The 21,055-nt window shown below is 32.8% G+C and overlaps 3 protein-coding genes across 7 annotated transcripts in view; 2 read left to right on the top strand and 1 right to left on the bottom strand.

The window, feature by feature from the left end:
• LOC125054874 (probable G-protein coupled receptor Mth-like 5) overlaps positions 1–8,837 on the top strand; it is a 37,506-nt gene extending 28,669 nt beyond the window's left edge. For both annotated transcript variants that reach the window (XM_047657020.1, XM_047657019.1), the window contains exons 7-8: positions 6,659–6,794; positions 6,972–8,837. In XM_047657020.1, the coding sequence (XP_047512976.1) occupies positions 6,659–6,794; positions 6,972–7,227 (392 nt within the window). In that variant the 3' untranslated portion in view covers positions 7,228–8,837. The remainder of the gene's footprint in view (positions 1–6,658; positions 6,795–6,971) is intronic.
• LOC125054873 (zinc finger protein 239-like) overlaps positions 1–21,055 on the top strand; it is a 33,967-nt gene that overhangs the window by 1,039 nt on the left and 11,873 nt on the right. For 2 of the 3 annotated variants that reach the window (XM_047657015.1, XM_047657012.1), the window contains exon 2: positions 361–758. The gene's annotated coding sequence lies outside the window, so the exon portion shown is untranslated. Of the gene's footprint in view, positions 1–53; positions 269–360; positions 759–21,055 lie in introns of those variants that run through there. The other variant, XM_047657014.1, reaches the window with a different exon arrangement.
• Positions 12,449–20,845, bottom strand: LOC125054879 (RNA helicase aquarius-like). 2 transcript variants are annotated; one of them, XR_007117786.1, is made up of 7 exons: positions 20,623–20,841; positions 19,794–19,894; positions 19,100–19,256; positions 18,385–18,595; positions 15,405–15,597; positions 14,828–15,028; positions 12,449–13,003 (listed from the first exon to the last, which is right to left on the bottom strand). XR_007117786.1 is itself a non-coding variant. In XM_047657025.1 (6 exons), the coding sequence occupies exons 1-5, from the start codon at positions 20,707–20,709 to the stop codon at positions 15,590–15,592; spliced, it is 564 nt and encodes a 187-aa protein (XP_047512981.1). In that variant the 5' UTR covers positions 20,710–20,845; the 3' UTR covers positions 14,818–15,028; positions 15,405–15,589. The 2 variants fall into 2 exon arrangements, 1 of the variants encoding a protein (XP_047512981.1); XM_047657025.1 differs by lacking the exon at positions 12,449–13,003 and having other exon boundaries at positions 14,818–15,028; positions 20,623–20,845.

Genomic DNA, 21,055 nt, shown 5'->3' with positions numbered 1-21,055 from the left:
ATTATCTGTTTGTAAGAAGTCAACGTCAAAACGTTAGTAGATCAAAGTCATCATGATTACTAAACACCACAGTATAAAGTGTATCATTCTAATATTGAACTTTATAACGGTCTTATAATATTTCGTCACATTTATTAATTAGCAAAACGATACTAGAGCGACAAGTTCGAAATATTCAGTAATTATTCGAGGTGATTGTATTTTTTATGAATAAGGGGAACAGTCTACGACTTATCATAGAAGAACCGTTTCTATGATAAGTATAAGTGTAAGCGCAGTAAATAATATTATATGATGCTGCTATGAAATCTAGGGCGAAACTATGTCGTAAAAATGTATTACTTTATTTTTAATTTTCAGAGCTAACAAAAATGTATGAGTCTCCAGAATTCTCGTACAGGGACTTTACGGAAACTTTGGATTTAGAAGATCGATTTGATACTGATACCCTTCTATTTACTCATGAAATAATAGAAAATGAAACTGAAAGTATTGAAAAAAATTCTATACCTGTAACTGAAGGGATAATATCCCCTGTTAAAAACTATTTACTTTTAAGTTGTAACGATTCAGGGCAGCATTTTTCTATTGGAACTGAATCCATAACTGAACTTAATACTCAGAGTTGCCAAAATGACATCAATATTGCTAGTATCGTACCAATTCATAATTCATTTTATGATGAATCAACATTATTGGACGAAAATATAGTAGACCAGTTTCTGATACCTACACCAACATCTTCAAATTCTAATGAGGTAACTATTAATTCCATTAAAACAAAAACCCATTTATTGAATCACATTCATATATTATGCAATATGCTTTTAGGATGACAAGAATAACGGCCCAGATATTTTAGCGCTTTTTTCATGTGTAATCTGTCATGACAATATATTTACGACTGACGCCGATCTTTTAGATCATACTATTCTAATGCATGCTTCAATTAATTTGTCCGCTTCTGAAATCGGTACTACTTGTACAAATTCTGAAGGTACCACTTTTCTTATTTCCATACAATATGGCTTCCGTAAAGGAAGAAGCTGTGCCGATAGCTTCATTTCTCTGATATCTGACCTGAAAAATGCCAAAAACAATAAGTTACACACAGTTTGTGTATTTTTAGATGTGCAAGGTGCATTTGACAGTGTGGATCCTGGCATACTGGTGAAAGTACTCAGTAATTCTGGTATACCTGAACAATTATCTAAATGGATTTATGATTTCCTTAATAACAGAATACTATATGTTAGGCATAACAATATCTTGTATGGACCTAGAACTGCATCAAAGGGTACTATACAATACATTTCTTAAATTTATTGAAAGACAGAGATAAAAGAGCCTCTGGGATTTTATTAAAGAAGAGTATCCCTTTCCCCAAAAAAGAATTACTAACTTTAGATAGTCTAGTACGGAGAAATTGCAGCCTGCGTTTGTTCCGTGTATTAACATTGTGCGTATGTTCTATTCTAGTAAACTTATCACTATTTTTGTATACATACATAATATTTTCATAAATATATTGCGAGGGAAAGGTAAGTATATTAATTTCCTTGAATTTATCTCTAAGAGATTCCCTACATTTTAAATTATAGATTGCACGAATAGCCCTCTTCTGCAGGATGAAAATAGTTTCGACATCAGCAGCATGACCCCATAATAATAAGCCATAAGTCATTAAGCTATGAAAGTAACTAAAATAAACAAGTCTAGCTGTATCGACATCAGTTAGTGAGCGAATTTTTTTAACAGCGTAGGCTGCAGAACTAAGTCTCTTCGCTAATCCGTTAATATGAGGGGACCACTGAAGTTTTGAATCCATGGTGATTCCGAGAAATACAGTTGTATCATCCAGATTCAATTCCTCGTCGTTTATAATTGGTCTAGTATCCATAACCCTTGCATTTTTTGCAGAAAATTTAAGGCATTTTGTCTTTTTTGCATTAAGTAGAAGGTTGAGGATATTGAGACGACTTATGCTTACAGAAAGATACTGTCTGAAACTATTATCATCAAATAATTTACAAATTATAAACAGGATAATACCGCACCCAATCAATATAGATGGTCCTGTCACTTCACCGAATGATCTTCTAACAGGGACATCTCCAACTTTGTGCCAGATCTTTACAGAAATACAATCTCATTATTCAAACATCAAAAATCATTCTCACTGGTCGTGTTACACTCATTCATACAGTTGTATCACACATCCTATTACGATTTTATCAAATTCAATTGAAAATAATTCAGACTTACTGGCTTTCTTTACTGGATTTAGAAAATAACAAGTACTATACTATCTATACTGACGGCAGTAAAGGCAATGATTTTGTGAGAAGTGCGGTATATGATTCCCAAAAAGATGTTGCTCAAAGCTTTGTTCTAGATAAAAACTGCTCCATATTTACAGCTGAGGCATATGCAGTTTTTGCAGCTTTAAAATCAATTACTTCTATAAACAATTGTAAATATTTTCTAATTTTGACAGACTCTTTGAGTCTTTTAAATAGTCTTAAGCATGCTACTCTTAATAATTTTAAAACCAATTATATTCTCTATTTAATTAAAGATACTGTCTTGCGGTTGTATAAGAAAGATGTAACTATTGCCTTTATGTGGGTACCCTCACATAAAGGTATTACTGGTAATGAAATAGCAGACAAAGCTGCATATGAAGGGATAACACTCTTAATGTCAGAAATGTGGTAAGTACATGTTCCTATGACCGATTATTATTATAATATAAATAATTCAATAAAAGATATATGGGCAAATTTATGGAAAGAAGATCAAAAACTTAAAGGAAAATGGTATGGAAGTATACAAGAAAATTTACTGAGAAGACCCTGGTATGAAGTTTATGAGTTGGATACAGCTAGTCGTGAGTTCGTTACCACAATCAACAGATTGCGTTTTTGTCATAACACTACACCCGCACACCTCGCTAAACTTAATATTATAGATAACAATGTTTGCTCTTTCTGCACTAACGAGATCTCAGATATGAATCATATTTTTTTTAAATGCCAAAAACCAAATTTTCATTCTTAATAGACTACTATTAGCAAGTGAAATAATGGAAGTTAGTGATCCCTCCCGCCGCCAGTTGTGTGATTTGCTCAAAAACAAAAAGTGTTTTAGTGCATTATATAAATACGTTAAAACTACCGTAGTTAAGATTTAAGAAAACAAGTGGAATGTTGGAATAAGAATAACATGTGAAATTAAATGAAGGAAAATAAGTGAAATTTTGTGACCGAAAATAAGACTTGGCTTAAAGGTCTCGTTACCAGGCCATAAAATTATTAAAAAAAAAAAATCACAGAAGTCGCCATTATAAATAAAGTGAAGTGAAGTGATTAGTGAATCACCCCATCGCGTCGGCCGCGCGCAGCGAGTTGAGGCCAACGTCTCCTTGCGCGCAGTGTTGCCAACTTAGTGGATATTCCACTAGATCTGGTGGTTTAGATATACGTTTTAGCGGGCGAATTTTGGTTTTAGTGGCTAGTGGATTTTTCTAGTGGTTTAGTTTGTTTCATTCAGTGGTATGCTACGACATTTAACCACTAGCACGAGTGATACTTTACAGGAAAAGACGAAAACGTTTACCTTATAAAGGAATATTTTGTCATTATGTAGGCAACTCTGTAAAATTACGTTCGTTATTTTCGGGAATTTCCCGAAACAAGTTTATCAATTTCTTAAATTATTTTGATTATGGGCTTTATTCGTATGACTAATGGGTCAAATTTGATTTGAATTAATGAGATTTGTATGTGTTCGTTTCGTATGCATGCACAAAAATAGAAATACACAACACAGATACTTAGTAGTTTTGGTTATGCTATGCATCGGAGCGACCTTGTTTGTTTGCAAATGTTTAGTTTATTTTTAAAACAAAATGCCAAAACCGCAATATACGCAAAAGTTCCGGGATTGTTGGTTACGGGACTCCCAATTAAAGGACTGGCTGGAAGTGGTGGAAAGTACAGCTGGTGGCGGCTGGAATTTTGGTACGAGGTGCTGGATTTCGAAGACATTGCAGGAGAAAACCGATTTGAAGATTTAGCCACGTTTGCTATATCTTTATTAGTTTTACCGCACTGTAATGCGTAGAGCGATTATTCAGCATTATGAATATCGTGAAGACAAATCACAGAAACCGAATGAAGCTAGACCTACTGTCATCTATTATGACAATCCGCGCAGGTTTAAAACGCGAAGGAAAGTGTTGCAATAATTACATCTTGCCAAATTATGTAGTCCAGAAAATAGGAACGAAAGAAATGTACTTAAAATCATAAGGTGCAGAGGAATCCGACTCTGCTGAAGATGATTTTTAACGATTTTGTATGTCTTCTATAAGTTTTTTTGTAATGAAAATAAACGAATTTTATAATTCAATTTACAATATTGTTCTTTTATTGTCAAAAAATATATCCTAGCTGTATGCTATCCATCTAAAGTAAAGAGTGACATAGTCCATAGACTACTGTTTACTTCAGTAAAACATGTGTTTCCCGGCTGCTTGCCTAACCCCCTCCTATCTGCGGACATAAAAATCACATCGATCCTATATTTCCTTTCGGCGTGAAAAAAGGATAAATAAACAAACACACTTACATTTATTTTATTAGTTAGTGTGGATTTTAGTGGTTTTCTGGTGGGTTGCGACGGCAAAATTGGTGGGTTCGTTAAAATTAAGTTGGCAACACTGCTTGCGCGCTGCAGCCCCCACCAAGAGATATAATCTCGACCCCGTACCGCGCTGTATTAGCAGGGCGCGAGACAACACTCCACCCGAAGGGGGCAAAGCCCCGAACGGGCTTAAACACACCCCTCTAGAGAGAGTGTGTACTGTGTAGTAATATCTGAACGGAATTAGTGAATCAATATCAAGCCATACCGCATACGCATTGCAACTTTTTACTCCGATATTTAGCTCATGAGCACAAAATATAAATTAATTATCAATACTTATTCATTTCTGGAATATAGTGATAATGCTTAAAGATGTCTGCTATAAACTTTAAAGTTGTGATATAAAAGTGCATGCAGATGTGGAATAAAACTATACTTTTTAAAGTTGCATGAATAAACATGATGCATTATAACGTGGTATTCCTTGTACTGTTTACAATTGTACTATACACATATGCTGAAGTTAGCGATACAGACCTAAACGATTTGTCTGAGCAACAAAATTTTGTACAAATCAACAAATTTTTTGAAGAAAACGAAATTGCTGTTGACTCAGTGTGTCGTTTAGCGGAAAAATACGATGAAAGTTAGTATAAACGTTCCTTTTGTATTGTGTATCTGTATAGTACTTCTTTGGACTCTTTGGAATCCAATATTTAATACTGAAAATGGAGAGGACGTTAAACTTAAGTATTTTAGATTTGTACATGGGGTACCAAATTGTGAAACAACTGAACTGAGACCAATATTTTACGTAGGAAAATCTGAAGACAAGTATGTTTACTTTTAAAGAAAAAGTTATTGTAAATTCAATCATAAAATGTTTTGGATTTTCATTATAATTATTTCCAGATTGAATCTCCTGTCAGATGGACAATTAAAGCACTTAATACATCATGAAGTAAATTCAGAATTAATTAAAAATGACCCTTTAGTTATAAGTATATTTAACTTGCATGACATCAATACAATGCCTGATTCAAAAGAACCATCGTCATACATTCATAATCAAAATAAATATTGTATGGATAAGGTAAGTGTGCTGTCAACAGTATTGTAAGTTATCATTTAAATTAAATATCTATATTTAATAACATTAATTTTGGGTTACAGATTTTAGTAACCAATTCCAATACAACAGGTCAATATGCACTTGTTTGTGTTCCAGTAGTGAAAATAAATTGGAAGGACTCTGATTTCTTAATGAAAAAGATACTTAACCCTATATTTCATGCTATAGCAATGATTTTGTATTTGACAGTTGCTATAATTTATTTTGTATTACCAACTCTAAGAGATTTGGCTGGGAATATCATATCTACAATAAATGTTTGTCTTATTGTGAGCCAAGCGGCAGATTTTGTAAGAATATTTACAGAATCAAGTAATCATGTCAGTTTTATGGTGACAGGTGAGCTATTGTATAACTATTACTTTTATAAAAAAAGTTTAAAAGTTTCACACCTATAAATATTACATTTTACTTACAGATATAATTTTATATATAAGCTTATTAGGAGCGTTTTTCTGGTTAAATAGTTTTGGCTTTTATATATGGAAAACATTCAAGTAAGTATTTTTAATATGAAAATAAAAGTATATGTACTTTTGTTAAGACTATAAATTATTACACACATTAAAATATTTTGTAAATTCTTTAGATCAAGAAATGTGTTTCTAAGAGTAACAGATGTGCGCAAATATTGTTACTATTCAAGTGTGATCTGGTCAAGTGTAGCACTAATTGCAGGGATGGCAATATGTGCACATTTTCTTTTGGATACAGGAACTAATCCATATAGAAAAATGATAAAACAGTTTTCATCTTCAATACTTTTTGATGATGTGGAACAAGAAACTATAGGTAAGTAAAGTTCAGAAATGCAATGCAAAATTAAAGTTTTATTTATAAAATCAAAACAAACAATAATATATAACATGTTTCTAGGCTGGCTTGGTATAGCTATATTTTTTACCCCAATTGCATTTACCATAATATTCAATTTATTCTTCTATATCACAACATTGAAGGTAATTAAGAGAATAAATATTTATGGAAGGATACATTACAAGTTAAAAGGATGGTAAGTGACATTTTACTCACATAGCCTAACAAAATGTTTAAAAAAAATGATTTCTTAAATGTGTAATTCTGTCTGTTATGGGCTAAGTTTAGAGTAACCCCAGCTCTTATCTTCATATAATCAATCACAAATATAACATTTAGTAAGTGCTTAATACTCATTTAATTTTTTTTTTAGTTTCGATTTATTCTTGGATATGTTTGTAATAATGACAGTATCATGGTTGATTCTACTATTATCATGGTTTAACCCTGCGCTGCTGTATTCACAAATAGTAGTGAATTTATTGGAAGCCATCTTCATATTCTACATTTGTGTGGTAAGACAGTCTCATGTAACATTTTTACTTAGGAAAATTTGTTCTTATGCTCAGCCTGTACCTACCGGGGAGTGGGGTGATGAAATTACTCATATGAATGGTGGAAATTATTAGGTTTATTTTGCTTCCCTAGCCCAATACCAAAATCTATATTATATTATTAAGGATCCATAGTTTCATGGTGCATACAGTTTATGTGTATCAATAGACTACTAACACAAGATCATTTTACTGAATCAGTTATGTTTATAGACTTAAGTATAATTTTGTGACCTAGTGATTAACATAGCATTTTTATAAATGCCTATTCTTTATATTCAAATCGCTAACTTTAAATCACACTAATCATAAAAAACAGATTCTCATAGTTTTAAGTCAAAGGAAATTTTGAATCTTCACTAGTTTAAGATAAAGTTTAACACAAAGTAGAAGTTAGTAGAAGTTAGTAGAAGTTGTAGTTACTTTGTGATGTGTGAGCTGTTCCTTCAAAATTTATGCCTTATTGTATTATTTTTGAGTGATTCCTGGCAGCTATGGTAGAATTAAAAATATACAAAGTAGAATAAAAATTTACATGTCATTATCATTTTAAATTGACAAATAGCATTTATATCAAAAATGTTGATAATTTAAAGTGCTCATTATGGATACTTAATTATTTTATTGGTTAATCTCACTATGAAAATAGCACCATACTAACATATCTAGGGTTTAAAGACATATACTAATAGAAATTAAGAAAAAGCTTCTTAATTTCTATTAGTATTTTTTTCAATCATTATGACAGGATCACAGGACAATGCACAAATCACTAACTGTATTTAAGTAAATATTTTTATTATTATCGTGTTGTAAACAATATCTTGAATTTTGTAAAAATAATAATAATAATAATAATAAAGCCTTTATTTCGTTCCATACCATTTTCATTACATGCTAATACAACTAAACTAAAAAATTTTGTGTTAATGTGGTTAGTAATACAGTATATGTAATATTATTTAGTAATTTAATATTGAAATAAATGTTAGTATTATTAGTACCATGTTTTATTTTCCTAGGTATGGATCCCTATCTTGGGTATAGGCCTCCTCTAGCCGCTTCCAGTCCTCTCTGTCCTGACCTCTGATCATCCATTCTTTTCCGGCAACATGGACAATGTCATCGACCCAGCGTTTCTGAGGTCTGCCAACTCTCCTTTTTCCCCTTGGACCTAGCCATTTAGTAGCTGTAAGTGTCCATCTATCATCTTTCAAGCGAGATATATGTCCTGCCCATTTCCATTTTAGCTTCAGTGCATGCTTTAAGGCATCTGTAACTCTAGTTCTTTCTCTTATTGTTTCGTGTCTGATTTTGTGTATCCTTTTTAATTTTAGCATACTGCGCTCCATTGCTCTCTGACATGTCCTTACTTTACTTTTGGTTTTGTTATCAAATACCCATGTTTGGCATGCATATGTTAGGCATGGTAGTAGGCAAGTGTCCATTACAATCTTTTTGTATTCTGAACTGTAATTTCCTTTCAGAATCTCCTTATGTGACCAGTACCTGTTCCAGGTAATGTTTATTCTCCTGCAAATTTCCTTGTCATTGTTGGTGGTGTCAAACGATACCTGCTTCCCTAGATAGATATATGACTCTACATACTCTATTATTTTGTCATTTACTTTTATAGGTTTGTGCAGGCTATTTGACATGATTTTAGTTTTGTTGGGGTTCATATTCAGACCTACTTTTATACTTTCCACATCCAGGATTTGCAGCATTTTTTCCAGCGCTGATGCAGTGTCACTAAAAACAGCTATGTCATCTGCGAATCTGAGATGTGTTAGGTGCTGATTTATTAACGGTATGCCCCTGCTTCCCCAATCAATATTTTGAAAGACACTTTCTAGGACTGCTATAAATAGTTTTGGGGACAGAGGATCACCCTGTCTTACGCCCCGTCTAATGGGAAACTCTGCACCTTTCGTTTCTAGTTTTATTCTACTTGTGCTTTTAGAATATAGGTCTTTAATGATTTGTATATATCTATCTTCCACTTTATTTTTTTCCAATGTCTGCCATATAGATGTGTGTGTTATGCTGTCGAACGCTTTGGAATAGTCCACAAAAGCTATATAGAGTGGTCTATTGAATTCCTTATATTTCTCTATAAGTTGTTCTAAAGCATGGATGTGGTCCACAGTTGAGAAACCTGAACGAAATCCTGCCTGCTCCATTGGTTGGTTGTTATCAATTGTTGTTGTTATTCGACTAAGTAGGACTGATGAGAATAGCTTATAGATGGTGGGTATCAAACTAATTGGTCTATAGTTAGCAATATCCAACGGGTTTCCTTTTTTGTATAGTAACACAATGTCTGAGTGGCACCACTGTGTAGGGACATAGCCTTGTTCCAGCACTATGTTAAATAATTTTATGATACTAGTTAGTATTGGTGCTCCGATTTTTATGGCCTCATTAGTTATATAGTCAGGTCCTGGACTTTTGTCAGGTTTTAGTTTGCAAATATATTTATGTACGTCTTGTTCATCAATGGCTTGTAGTATTTCCTCCGAATTCTTGGTGGTTGGGCCAACTGCTCTGTCATCCTGATGTTCGTAGAGGTTTCTATAGAATTCAGTAGCACACTCCATGATTCCTTTTCTAGTTTTCATTTCTCTGTGTCCATTTTCTAGTTTTGTTATCCAATTTTTGTGTGTGTTTAGCTCCTTAAGCCCCCTCTTCGTACTTCGATATTGCTTTAGGTTTTTTTCCAAAATATGTTTTCTGTGGTTTTTATAATCTTTTCTTATGGCTTTATTTGTTGCTTTGAATAAATTCTTAAGTTTGATCTTATCTTCCTTGTTTTTAATTTTTTGTTTGATTAAAATTGAGCGTTCATTTATTAGTTTTTGAGTAGATTTGCTAATTATTTTATTTGTTTTGTGGTCTTTATCTATTTTTAGGCTTTGTTTAATTATTAATTCTAGGGCGTCATAGTAAGTTTGAACATCATTATTACTATATATCTCTTTAAGGCGGGAATTAATATTATCACTTAGGTTCTTCAAATACTCTGATTTTTCATTGTCGGTTTCAGGAGATTTTGGTAACATTACAAATTTCTTTCTTGATAAAGTTGGTGTTGTCAGTATTACAGAGGCTCTGACTAATCGATGGTCAGATGGAAAATCTATTTTATTTATAATTTCCATGTTTATTATGCACTTGGGGTGATTACTCATTATAAAATCTATTTCATTTTTTGTTTGTCCATTAGGCGAAATCCAGGTCCATCTACGACTAAGTTTTTTCTTAAAGTAAGTGTTCATTATACAGAGCTTGTGTTCAAAGGCATATTGGATTAGTCTTTCACCGCTCTGGTTACGCTTGCCATAACCATAATTGCCTAGTATAAGTTTTTCTTTATGTTTGGGTTGACCAATCTTAGCATTGAAATCTCCTAAAATCAATACATTTTTGTCAGGTGTTTCATGGGCTTTTTCAAGTTCTTCATAGAATTTATTGATTTCAATTTCATCTGCTTCTTCGGTTGGTGCGTAGACTTGGATGAGTGATATGCAGTGTTCTCCAAATTTCATGCGCAACAGGGCTACCCGTTCAGATATACCAGTGAACTCGATAATATTGGCTTTGTGTTTTCGACTGATAAGAAACCCAACTCCATATAATCCAGGTGTGTTTCCCATGTAACAGAGGATGTGTTCATGATGTTCTTCTATATTAGATCCCATTTTTCTGACTTCTGCTAATCCTAATACATCTATTTGAATACTTTTCAATGAGTGCACAAGTTCTATCAATTTTTCTGTTGATGCTAAAGTTCTCACGTTGTAAGTTCCAATTTTCAACACTCTTGTATGTTTCTTGTTTGTTGCTAGAGGGTTTTGGTCTGATTCCCCACGGGGACCAGCCGGATTGGGGAATGTTTTTCTAAATGTTTTACTTATATTTTTATGTTCTTTGTTTATCCGGCTGTCGAGTTCCTATGTTTGTTTTGATGTGAGGGTAGGGGTGGTGAGAGAGTTACTTCTTCCTCGCATCATGTCAAAGGCGTTTGACCTGCTTGCTTTTGTTGTTGCTGTGGGTTGCAAATTGCTCTTTTGGGCGTATTTTGGTGGTGAAATTGACATAGAACGCTCGCGTTTGCGTTTCTCTTTTGTTTGTATGCTATCCCGTATGATGAGTTTGTCATATTTCAATACTGCATACTTTCCCTTCTGTCTTTCTTCTATCAACTGTTGTTGGAGTTCCCTTCTTTTAGTTAGTACATTTTTAGGATAGTCTTCATTTAAATAGATTCCGGGCAGCTTTTTCTTATTTCTCATGATTTGTTCTTTTTTCCAAGCATGTAAAAGAGAGATGATAACAGGTCTTGGTTTTTCGTTATCTACCCCCTTTTTTCCTAGGCGGTATATATTATTGATGTCGTTATGGCCGATATCTATATTTATTTTTGATCGAATCGTTTCAGTGACTATTTCTATTAGATTTTGTTTTGAAATCTCTTCCTCTTTAAATCCAAAGGCTATAATATTATTTTTACGGTTTTCGCGCTCTAAATTATCAATTTTCTCGCGTAGGTTCTTGTTTTCGGATTTCAAGTCTGTTATTGCTTTTACTAAGGGGTTTAGTTTCTCCTCCATTTTTTGCATAATTAAATTCGATTGTTTTTGCATTTCTCTCTTCATGTCATCAAAAAGTGCTATAAGATTATGATCCATTCTTTACGATCACGAATCGGAACTTAGTCGTTGGTAGCTTGTACTTTTTAATTATGGCAACAATTTGGTATATATCAATAGTGTCACTTTAACTAATATTGATTGTCAAAGTATTATGTCGGCTCAAATAACCTTCAAAGTTTCACGAGTTTAACACAGGATCTTAATGTTTAATGCGTCACTTCACTCAATGTTTTATATTTATAAGAAATGCCACTATTACTTTTAACCTATTTTGTGATAGTACACTACGTTTTTCCTAGTTTTTCTGTATTTTTGTTGAGTTTTCGTCTGGAGCGACTACTATTACGTGTGCGTGTTTTGACAGCCGGACTGAATTTTGTAAAAATATCCATCCAAAAATCACAATTTTGGAAACATTTTGCTCTCTAAATACAAAACACCTACATGTATGCATTATATACAAACACATTAATAATGGTCTTGTTATAATTTTTATTACTAATGTAGTTAATGAGTTACATACTCTACAATAAAATAAACATTAAATGATATTGAATAATTTGTTTTCTTTTATATCTGCTTCTAAAATGATGGTGTTAAGTTGCTAGTTAATTAATGTAAGAAGTCTTTCAAACACAAACTTTCTACAAATTCAATGAATATATTATGATACCTCTACAGAAAATTTGCATACATATGATTTTTCCTAACCTATAACCCGCGGCACGTAAGTCTAGCGCTGACCGTTATTGCGCAGAAGTAAAAAATAAGGTACCTGAGGGGGGCTAGCGGAATGAAGAGTGTCGATTGGCTCTCCAGTCGCATTTTGTCCCCCGCGCGACAGTACACATGCGCAGCAATCCCCTCCGCGTATCGGCCAGCGCTAGACTTACGTGCCGCGGGTTATACGTAGGCATTCATTGTTCAGGTTATGGCTGACATCAAACAGGAGACAAAACTTGTTTCCTGATATTTGTCTTCTAGTAAAATAACCCCCACTAAAGTGTTTATTGACTTTCATCGCTCAGTTAAACACTTCAATGACAGTTAATAAATCTATTGTGGATCATAGCTACTTTCACAGCGTTATGTCGTACGGTATTCTACTGTGGGGTGCTGCTGCAGAGGTCCAATCCATATTTGTGCTGCAGAAGCGGGCTGTTCGGGGTATTTGTTGTGTTTCTCCGAGGGAGTCGCTACGGAATAAGTTTAAGGAATTAAATATTTTGACACTATCTGGTCAATATATTCTTGAAGCCTTGTTGTATGTCCAAAATAATATAAACGATTTTAAAACAAATAGTGACTTTCACCAGTATAATACGCGAAATAGAACTAATTTGAGTGTACGACCAACCAGGCTCCAAAAGATAAACCACTCCTTATATGGAAATTGTATTCGTTTTTACAACAAACTCCCAAGCGAAATTAGAGTATTATCACTAAATAAATTCAAAGCCCTCGTTAAACGGAAATTAATCAATAAAGCGTTTTATAAATTTGAGGAATACTTAAATGATCCTAATCCTTGGGATTGATTTGCTCCAGTTCAAACAATTTGTATGACAATACTTGGCGATTAAAAAGAGTGGCGGAAAGTTTCTTGCCAGTTCTTCTTACCCGCTCTACGCCCTTGACTTGCGAACTGGTAGTAAATGTAAATTTACAATTAATTTAAGTTGACAATTCAAAAGTGTACTTGGTTACCCACTTGAATAAAGAGGTAACGATGTGAAACAGACGTACCCAAATTTGGGGTTGCGGGGGTTGAGGTGGGGGGAGGGGTGTAGTAATCACCCCCCACAAATTTTGCGCTTAGGAATCCAAAAAATTTTTTTTTTTAATTCTCACCTATTTTACACGAAATCTGAAAATGATCGCAAGAAATCAGTGTCTAGTATGTATGTAAAGCCAAGTTTTATAAAAATGCTAATAAAATAACGCACATTCACGCAAAAATAAAAAAACCTAAAAAGTTACGGGTTTTTAACTGATATTTTGCACTGGATCACTGTGAACACACACTGTTCTGGCAAAATCCACATTCGAAATGGCCGATTGCGTTTATAAAATGAATAGGGATGTGAAAAATAATCTATTCTGTGAAAGTGAAAATCGATTTTAGTATTCGATTTTGAATCCGATTTTGTATTCGATTTCGAGTTTCAGTTGAACAGTTATTTAAAAAAAAATATTAATATACGGTTAGTATATTAATATTTATATAACCTAACCAATCTAAATAATATTTGTTTTTATGGACAGCTCCGATCTAAATAGTAATTGTTTATTCAAGCCTCGGCTTCTCGGCGTCCTGGTCGCCTTCGGCGACCAAATATTCATATACTAACAACTCTAACCTAACCAATCTAAATAATATTTTTTTTTTTGGACAGCTCCGGCGCTACGGGAAATGCAGCCCCTCCACCCTTGCGTACCAAAGCACAGGCATTTTATTCAAGCCTCCGCAACCTCGGCTCAACCTCGCCCCTGGCGACCAGCCTCAGCCGCTACAGCTTTCATAATGCCTGTGCTTTGTTACAGCGAGTGGGGGCTGCTCTTCCTCCGCGCCTCCGATTATTTATATACACTCTAGGGGTAAGGCAGACAAGACCACGTGGATAGTGGGGTGCTCTGATTCGGTTTTGGGTACTTTTTGAATAATTTAATAATTTTCGGAACCATACATTAATTAAAACATGAAGTTAATGTAATGTATGTACATTTGACAAGTAATGCTTAAATTAGGTTCCACTATAAAATTAACAAATGAGGAAATAATCGATTCGATTAGGTTCAACTTTAAAAATAACAAATGAGAAAATAATCGATCCGATTAATTTACCGAAAATGTCACATCACTTATAACCAATAGAAAACGACAATGACACATCACTTATAACCAATAGAAATCGAGAATGTCACATCTCTTATAACCAATAGAAAAGTAGTTAGATAATGGCGGATTGTTTATAAATTTCAATACAATTCACATAAGTTAAAAAAAAAATTTAAAATACTTTGACGCTTATCCTAAAGCTAAAATCACTTGGAGGTGTTCCAATCAAGGGTCCCCGAGACTCCTGCACAATCAGTATCATCAAATTCAGGTGCGTTTGACTCACACCCAACCCCAATCGTCCATGACGGTGTTGAAGAAGCGCCGTGTTGGTAATAATGCTTCAAGGTCGATCATCAGCTCCAGGAATCGCTCGCAGTATCTGATAAACATTACATGCATATAAGTTTTAAATTACTACTTCCGTAGCTTAGTCGTTAAAGTTTGGTCTTCTCTTCTTCATAGAGGTTCCAGGTTCAATTCCCGGAAAAACATTTCTAGTCTCGAGTTAATAGAAACAAAAATCTATTATAATGATCTTAAAAAATTACTAAAGGTAATATAGTAATAACGGTAAAGTATTTACGCCGCCGTTTACGCCTAATAATGCCTAAAATGAATAAACAATGATTATCACCTCGCCAAACAAAGCTAGCAGAAGGTTAATTTATGATCCATATATGCCCACTGAATGTTTTATTCTTGTTAGTAAATATCACACATGAATTCTGTATGTATATAAAATATAACTGTATTACCTTATTTTATCTGGGTTAACATCACCCTCCTCAGGAATGCTTTCCAATGTCCTCATAAATTTAATCATGAGTTTCTGCAAGTATCGCCTCTCCCAGTTCAACTTATCTAAAAGTTCAGGTTTGTCCTTCTTCTGTGTGGCCCTCCAATACTTCCGCCATTTTGGCACGTTTTTGAACTCTTGATTTCATCGACCTGTGGAATATTTAATAAATCATTTTTCTTATAATGTTAATTAAATAATCTGAATCATCATACAAACAGGAACAATATTTTAACATTCAATAAAATACTTTATCGCTACTTGAGACAGAGTAATTTTTAAGTTTTATGTGATTAGTGATATACGAAAGGGTTTCGCGCGATTTTATTTTTGCAGACTTCTTTTTTTAAATTCGGTCTGCGCGCTAATTATTGTTGACAGCCAGTAAAGTTTTCATAGAATATGGAAACTAGAATATAGACTCTTTGGTTATTGAAACATTTATTATCATTATCCACATTCTAAATTCAAATTACTGTGAATTACTAGGCCAAAAAAAACTACGGTGACGGCCTGTAATTTTGGAATAGATGTGATAAAAAAAAATTCTGATAAAGTGCGTGCGTACAAAGTACACAATTCATAGCCCGGTCAATTTAGACATTCAATGGTACATAAAGTCCCAACAAGCTAAAGCCAGTAAAATTGTTCAAAACATAATCTATATATATAAAAGAAAGTCGTGTTTGTTACAACACTTATAACTCAGGATCGGCTGGACCGATGTTATTTATCTCCGTTTTGGTGGATTCTTCTCCGCTCCGATTAGCAGAATAAGTAATAAAATATCGGATAAGTTATCGAATAACAATTAATTAATTAATTAATTTTACGAATACAAACAGCATGTGGTGCCATCCGTTGACAAAACTACGCATCATTTTACGTCAAATTCCGATCTTGAGGTGCTTTAACATGCAGTATCGCAATATTGGGGCTAGAGAGAAGAGGTGTGTAAAACTGCCATTCTTCTTTCGCAATGGCAAGCAATGAAACATTTCTGTATTTGCAAAAAAAGTTGTATTAATGTTGTTACCTTAATGAAATCCTAAAATAAGTTTAACTAAAGTAACAATGATATTATTAGACTAAGGCGGAACGAAGTTAGCCGGGTCAGCTAGTTATAAATAAAATTTAAAAGTTCCCCATCATACCCGAGTATGGATTTTTTTTTATTCAATGTCAAAGGTCAAAAAAATGAGTTCGTCGCGATTTTCAGTAAAACGGTAAGTTTGCCCCAATAGATCACGTTTTTGTATAAGTACCTATATTTAATTGTTGCAAAATAATTTATTGAACGACGAATAAAATATAAAATACTAATATGTATTTCATAAATTCTCTTTAAGCCGAATTTACATTACGAAACTAGTGGCTCGGAATTAGTTTTATGACATAAATTTCATCAACAATTTCACGTGTAAATTTACAGTTTCATAATGCATGCATCGGTTTCGCGACACTGGATAAATTTCGTGCCATTCGCATATTTTTTGTAAAACGAATGTCACGCAACTACTTTCACGATGAAAACGCGACACGAAACTAGTGTCGCGAAAGCATTTGCACAGGGCAGACGTGTGTGTTTGAGTGCATCGTGCAGCTAAATGACCGCCAAAATGGCAAACCAACGTTGGTCAGTTGATAAAAATATAAAATTCGAATTTTATATATTAACATCTGTACCACGACGTTCTGCATCGCAAAATGAAGCTTTGATGTTGACAGAGCCATGTCGTTGGTGATACTGTTGATTTCACGACACTATTATTTTTTGTTAAAGTAGTTTCACACGTGCTGCAACTATTTTCATGAAACTCATTCCAACATGCATAACACTAGTTTCGTAATGTAAATTCGGCTTTACAAAATAATAATTTTAAAAATAGAATTTCGTATATTCGCCTTTCTCACTGTCTCTCAATCGGTCTCAATCGCTCTCTCCCTTTTCTTCGACAAAAACACTGCACATCTTCGTGACGCTAATATTATTATTATTGCGTTTCATCCGTAAAAATGCTATGCGCCTATAGAAGTTTTACTTCAAAAATAACTAAAAATATTGTCTTTAATGAAACAAACATTATCAATTTTAACGAATTGTTTTTAGAAGAATTGTTATATCAAAGTATAGAATAATGAAATTATTATATTATTTGTCTTTCATTTCATACTTGGTTTAATATCCTAATCTAAAATATCATGCAGTCTGTCGGGTCCTCTAATATTTAATAAAATGGTTTGTTGTTTACTATACTTTGTTAATGAATAATGAATCTCATTAATACATACACATGTTGATTTACTTAAAAAAATAGAAATTTAATTAATATGAATCTACTTATGTAGTGTACTTGAAAAAGAACTTTTGTACTTTGAAAATGTCCATATACTTCTGTGTCAATGCCGTCAAAAAACATAACTTGTAAAAATCCAAGTCTCGCAACGTAGTTCTTCTACCGTAAAAAGTTGTGAGATCCATGTTATACTAAGTTGGTTAATTTATTCAGTCCCTACTTAAAGGATCTCCTGTATTAAGTTACTACGTAATTAGCTATTAGCAAAATATTTTAGTTTTCCTTGATTTATACACTAAACACTAATTGTATTCTAAATTTAATGATTCTATGTCTGCTAGAAGTGCCTTAGAGTTTTAATGATTGGTGAGTCAATGAGTGACAAAGTTAAGAAATTTGACTAGTTATAATTCTTAATGTACTGGTTCTAATTGAATGAAATTTAAAATGTATGGTGTTTATACAGCATTCCTTTTTATATTATTTCCTTGGCAATCGAAAATTCAGGCTTTTAATTTTATCCACAACAAAGTTATAGGAGGTCGAAAATGACAGAGCTGCTTCAAGAAAAGAATAGTACGGCCGTGCCGCTTTTTTGTGTCAGATGGACAAATGTTATGCTTTAGCCTTATTGATTCTCACCTTCTTGCAAACTAATCCACATGCTAAGAGACACCAATCGTTTCACTTGATCTCTGCATAATTGCACCTCCATACTCCCAAAGCAATGGTTCAAAAAGAGTAGGAGATTTGTCTGCTCCCTCATATTGTTACTTAAATGGTCTTCCGCTACACTAGCATGAAGAACTTGCTCAAAGAAGCCAGGAAAGTCATCTGGTTTCTTTAGTAATGCCTGTAAAAGAATATAATTCTATAAATATGAAAATAATACCAAAACCATGACCATAAGAATCATATGAAGACTTCAATAACTATACATTATGTTTCTAGCTTCACTAGAATCGTTTATTGATATTTACTATAATATCTCAGTACAAGTAGTCTTGAGTTTATATGTTATAAACATAAAACTGAGAAAGACTAAAAAAATTAAAAACTCAGTATTGCATTACAAATAAAATTTTAATGAGGGTTTAAATCAACATGTTTTAACAAAATTTCAAAACTTTACAGCAATTAAAAAGAGTGGAGGAAAGTTTCTTGCTAGTTCTTCTTGCCCACTCTACACCCTTGACTTGCGAACTGGTAGTATATGTAAATTTAGAATTAATTTAACTTCTTTTCTGACCTTCATAATTGTACTTGTTTACCTATATGAATAAAGTTATTTTGAGTTTGAGTTTGAAACATGATAGAGTTTGCCTATCTGTTCTAAATAGAGCTAAAGATGACTTACCTGCCATGCTGGGACCCTCTCACGGAACTTCTCATTATTCATTACGATTATTGACATCATATGAGCGTGAGATGCCTTCCCCGTCTCATAATGTGGCCAAAAATAATTTTCGAGGTATTGCGAAAATTCCAACATCATTATACGCCGTACAGAAAAACTGAAAATCATCAATTATAACACATTAAAATAGGTTCTTAAATTAAAAAAATATTATTGCAACTCTCGAAACAAAATACTCAAGTGTCGTGATTTTATTAATTACGTTTTTTCTCTTATATAAATCAAAAGCTTTGGCAATTACCACCAACTTTTAATTGGTATGGTTTAATACTAATAGCTAGAGTATAGTTAGAACTGAGAAAACACAGTTTAAAATATATATAAATATAGACTAAGATGGTAGAAATAAACTTATAAAAAATCAATACAATTACTTATAATCTTAATCTATTGTTATTTATATTTTTAATATGATGTAAAAAATAAAACTATTAATTAGTAAAAAGTTATAAGCTCATAATTTTTATTTTTTTATCAAAATAATAGCATGTCATAAATGTATTTTGAAACAAATGGGGTCATTGAACTCAATCTATAAGGCCACTGAACCCAATACAGTCTTTTGTCCATTTCAAGAGGGCTAAGACATTAAGATAAATTTTTTTTATGTATTTTAAAATTATAAGATACTTACTTTGATCCAAGGATCTCTGCTTGATATATGGACTCCACAATAGCAGCATCATAGGGCAAGTGATTATCTTTAGGTTGAGGTGACCAATATTGGGTTGCAAGCTGAAATATCAACCATAGTGATTTAAATCAATTAGGTGAGTAACATAGATTTGGATTATTAAATACCAGTTGGCTTTACAATTGTATAAAAGGGAAGTGATTTTAGTTGATTATTATATTCATAGTATTAGATTGAATATGTTTAGACTTTAGATACAGTAAACATACAATTGAATTATTTAGGAGTAGAGGCCTAAGTAATAAGTAAAGAAAAAACAGACACAGCTTTCTTCCCCATTAAAAATAAAGTTCTTGTTAGTAAAATGCTATCTTCATTATTAAGAGATTTTTCCCATTTTACCCGTTATACTAAAAATAGCTTAATAATAAAAAAACAAATATATTTTTAAATACAGAGAGTGAGAGATTTTTTGGATGTGATTAAGAACAATTTCTTTTAAATCCCAGAGTTTTTGAATTACAAATGCTACTCAAGCTATCGACTCGAGGCTATTGTATATTAATTAGGAGTTCCGAAATCTTAACATAATGTCTGTGAGTGTTAAATTACAATTTATTTAGTTTTAAAATGATACAGTTACTTTATAATAAAGAAATGTTTATTTGGTCTTTCCCATTATACTGTTGAAAAATTCCAGAAAAATTTCGTGATGTTATGCAATATGTATGTTTTTTAAAGTTGACTTGTAGGAAATTTAAAATAATTCTTTATAATCTAGTGCAGTGTTTATTAATAAAAATTTTATGAAAATATAACCTCTACGTACAAGTGTTATTCTATCAGCATTTATCTGAGAAAGGGTCGGCAAAGGGATCTTTGATTTATCATTTGGAGCTGGCACATCAACTTTCATTTTGATATTATCTTGCAAGTTATGTCAATAAAAAAGCACTGAATTTAATCAAAACAGCCTTTTGCAAAAACACCGCAACATAAACAAACACCCTTACAAATATAAATGCATGAATGAGGGAATGGTGATTGGTCGTTGGTGAATGATTATCTGTTTGTAAGAAGTCAACGTCAAAACGTTAGTAGATCAAAGTCATCATGATAACTAAACACCACAGTATAAAGTGTATCATTCTAATATTTAACTTTATAACGGTCTTATAATATTTCGTCGCATTTATTTATTAGCAAAACGATACTAGAGCGACAAGTTCGAAATATTCAGTAATTATTCGAGGATGATTGTA

Source organism: Pieris napi, chromosome 12 (assembly GCF_905475465.1).
Source record: "Pieris napi chromosome 12, ilPieNapi1.2, whole genome shotgun sequence".
Classification (NCBI taxonomy): Eukaryota; Metazoa; Arthropoda; class Insecta; order Lepidoptera; family Pieridae; genus Pieris; species Pieris napi.
Note: the sequence above shows the minus strand (reverse complement) of the source record. Positions and strands in the feature narration are given on the sequence as shown.

Excerpts from the sequence above, each read along its gene's own strand:
- LOC125054879 (XM_047657025.1), bottom strand. The coding sequence starts at position 20,709 with ATGAAAGTTGATGTGCCAGCTCCAAATGATAAATCAAAGATCCCTTTG. Across the intron at positions 19,895-20,622 it reads ATGCTGATAGAATAACACTT|CTTGCAACCCAATATTGGTC; the intron begins GTACGTAGAGGT and ends TTGATATTTCAG. Across the intron at positions 19,257-19,793 it reads GCAGAGATCCTTGGATCAAA|TTTTTCTGTACGGCGTATAA; the intron begins GTAAGTATCTTA and ends GATGATTTTCAG.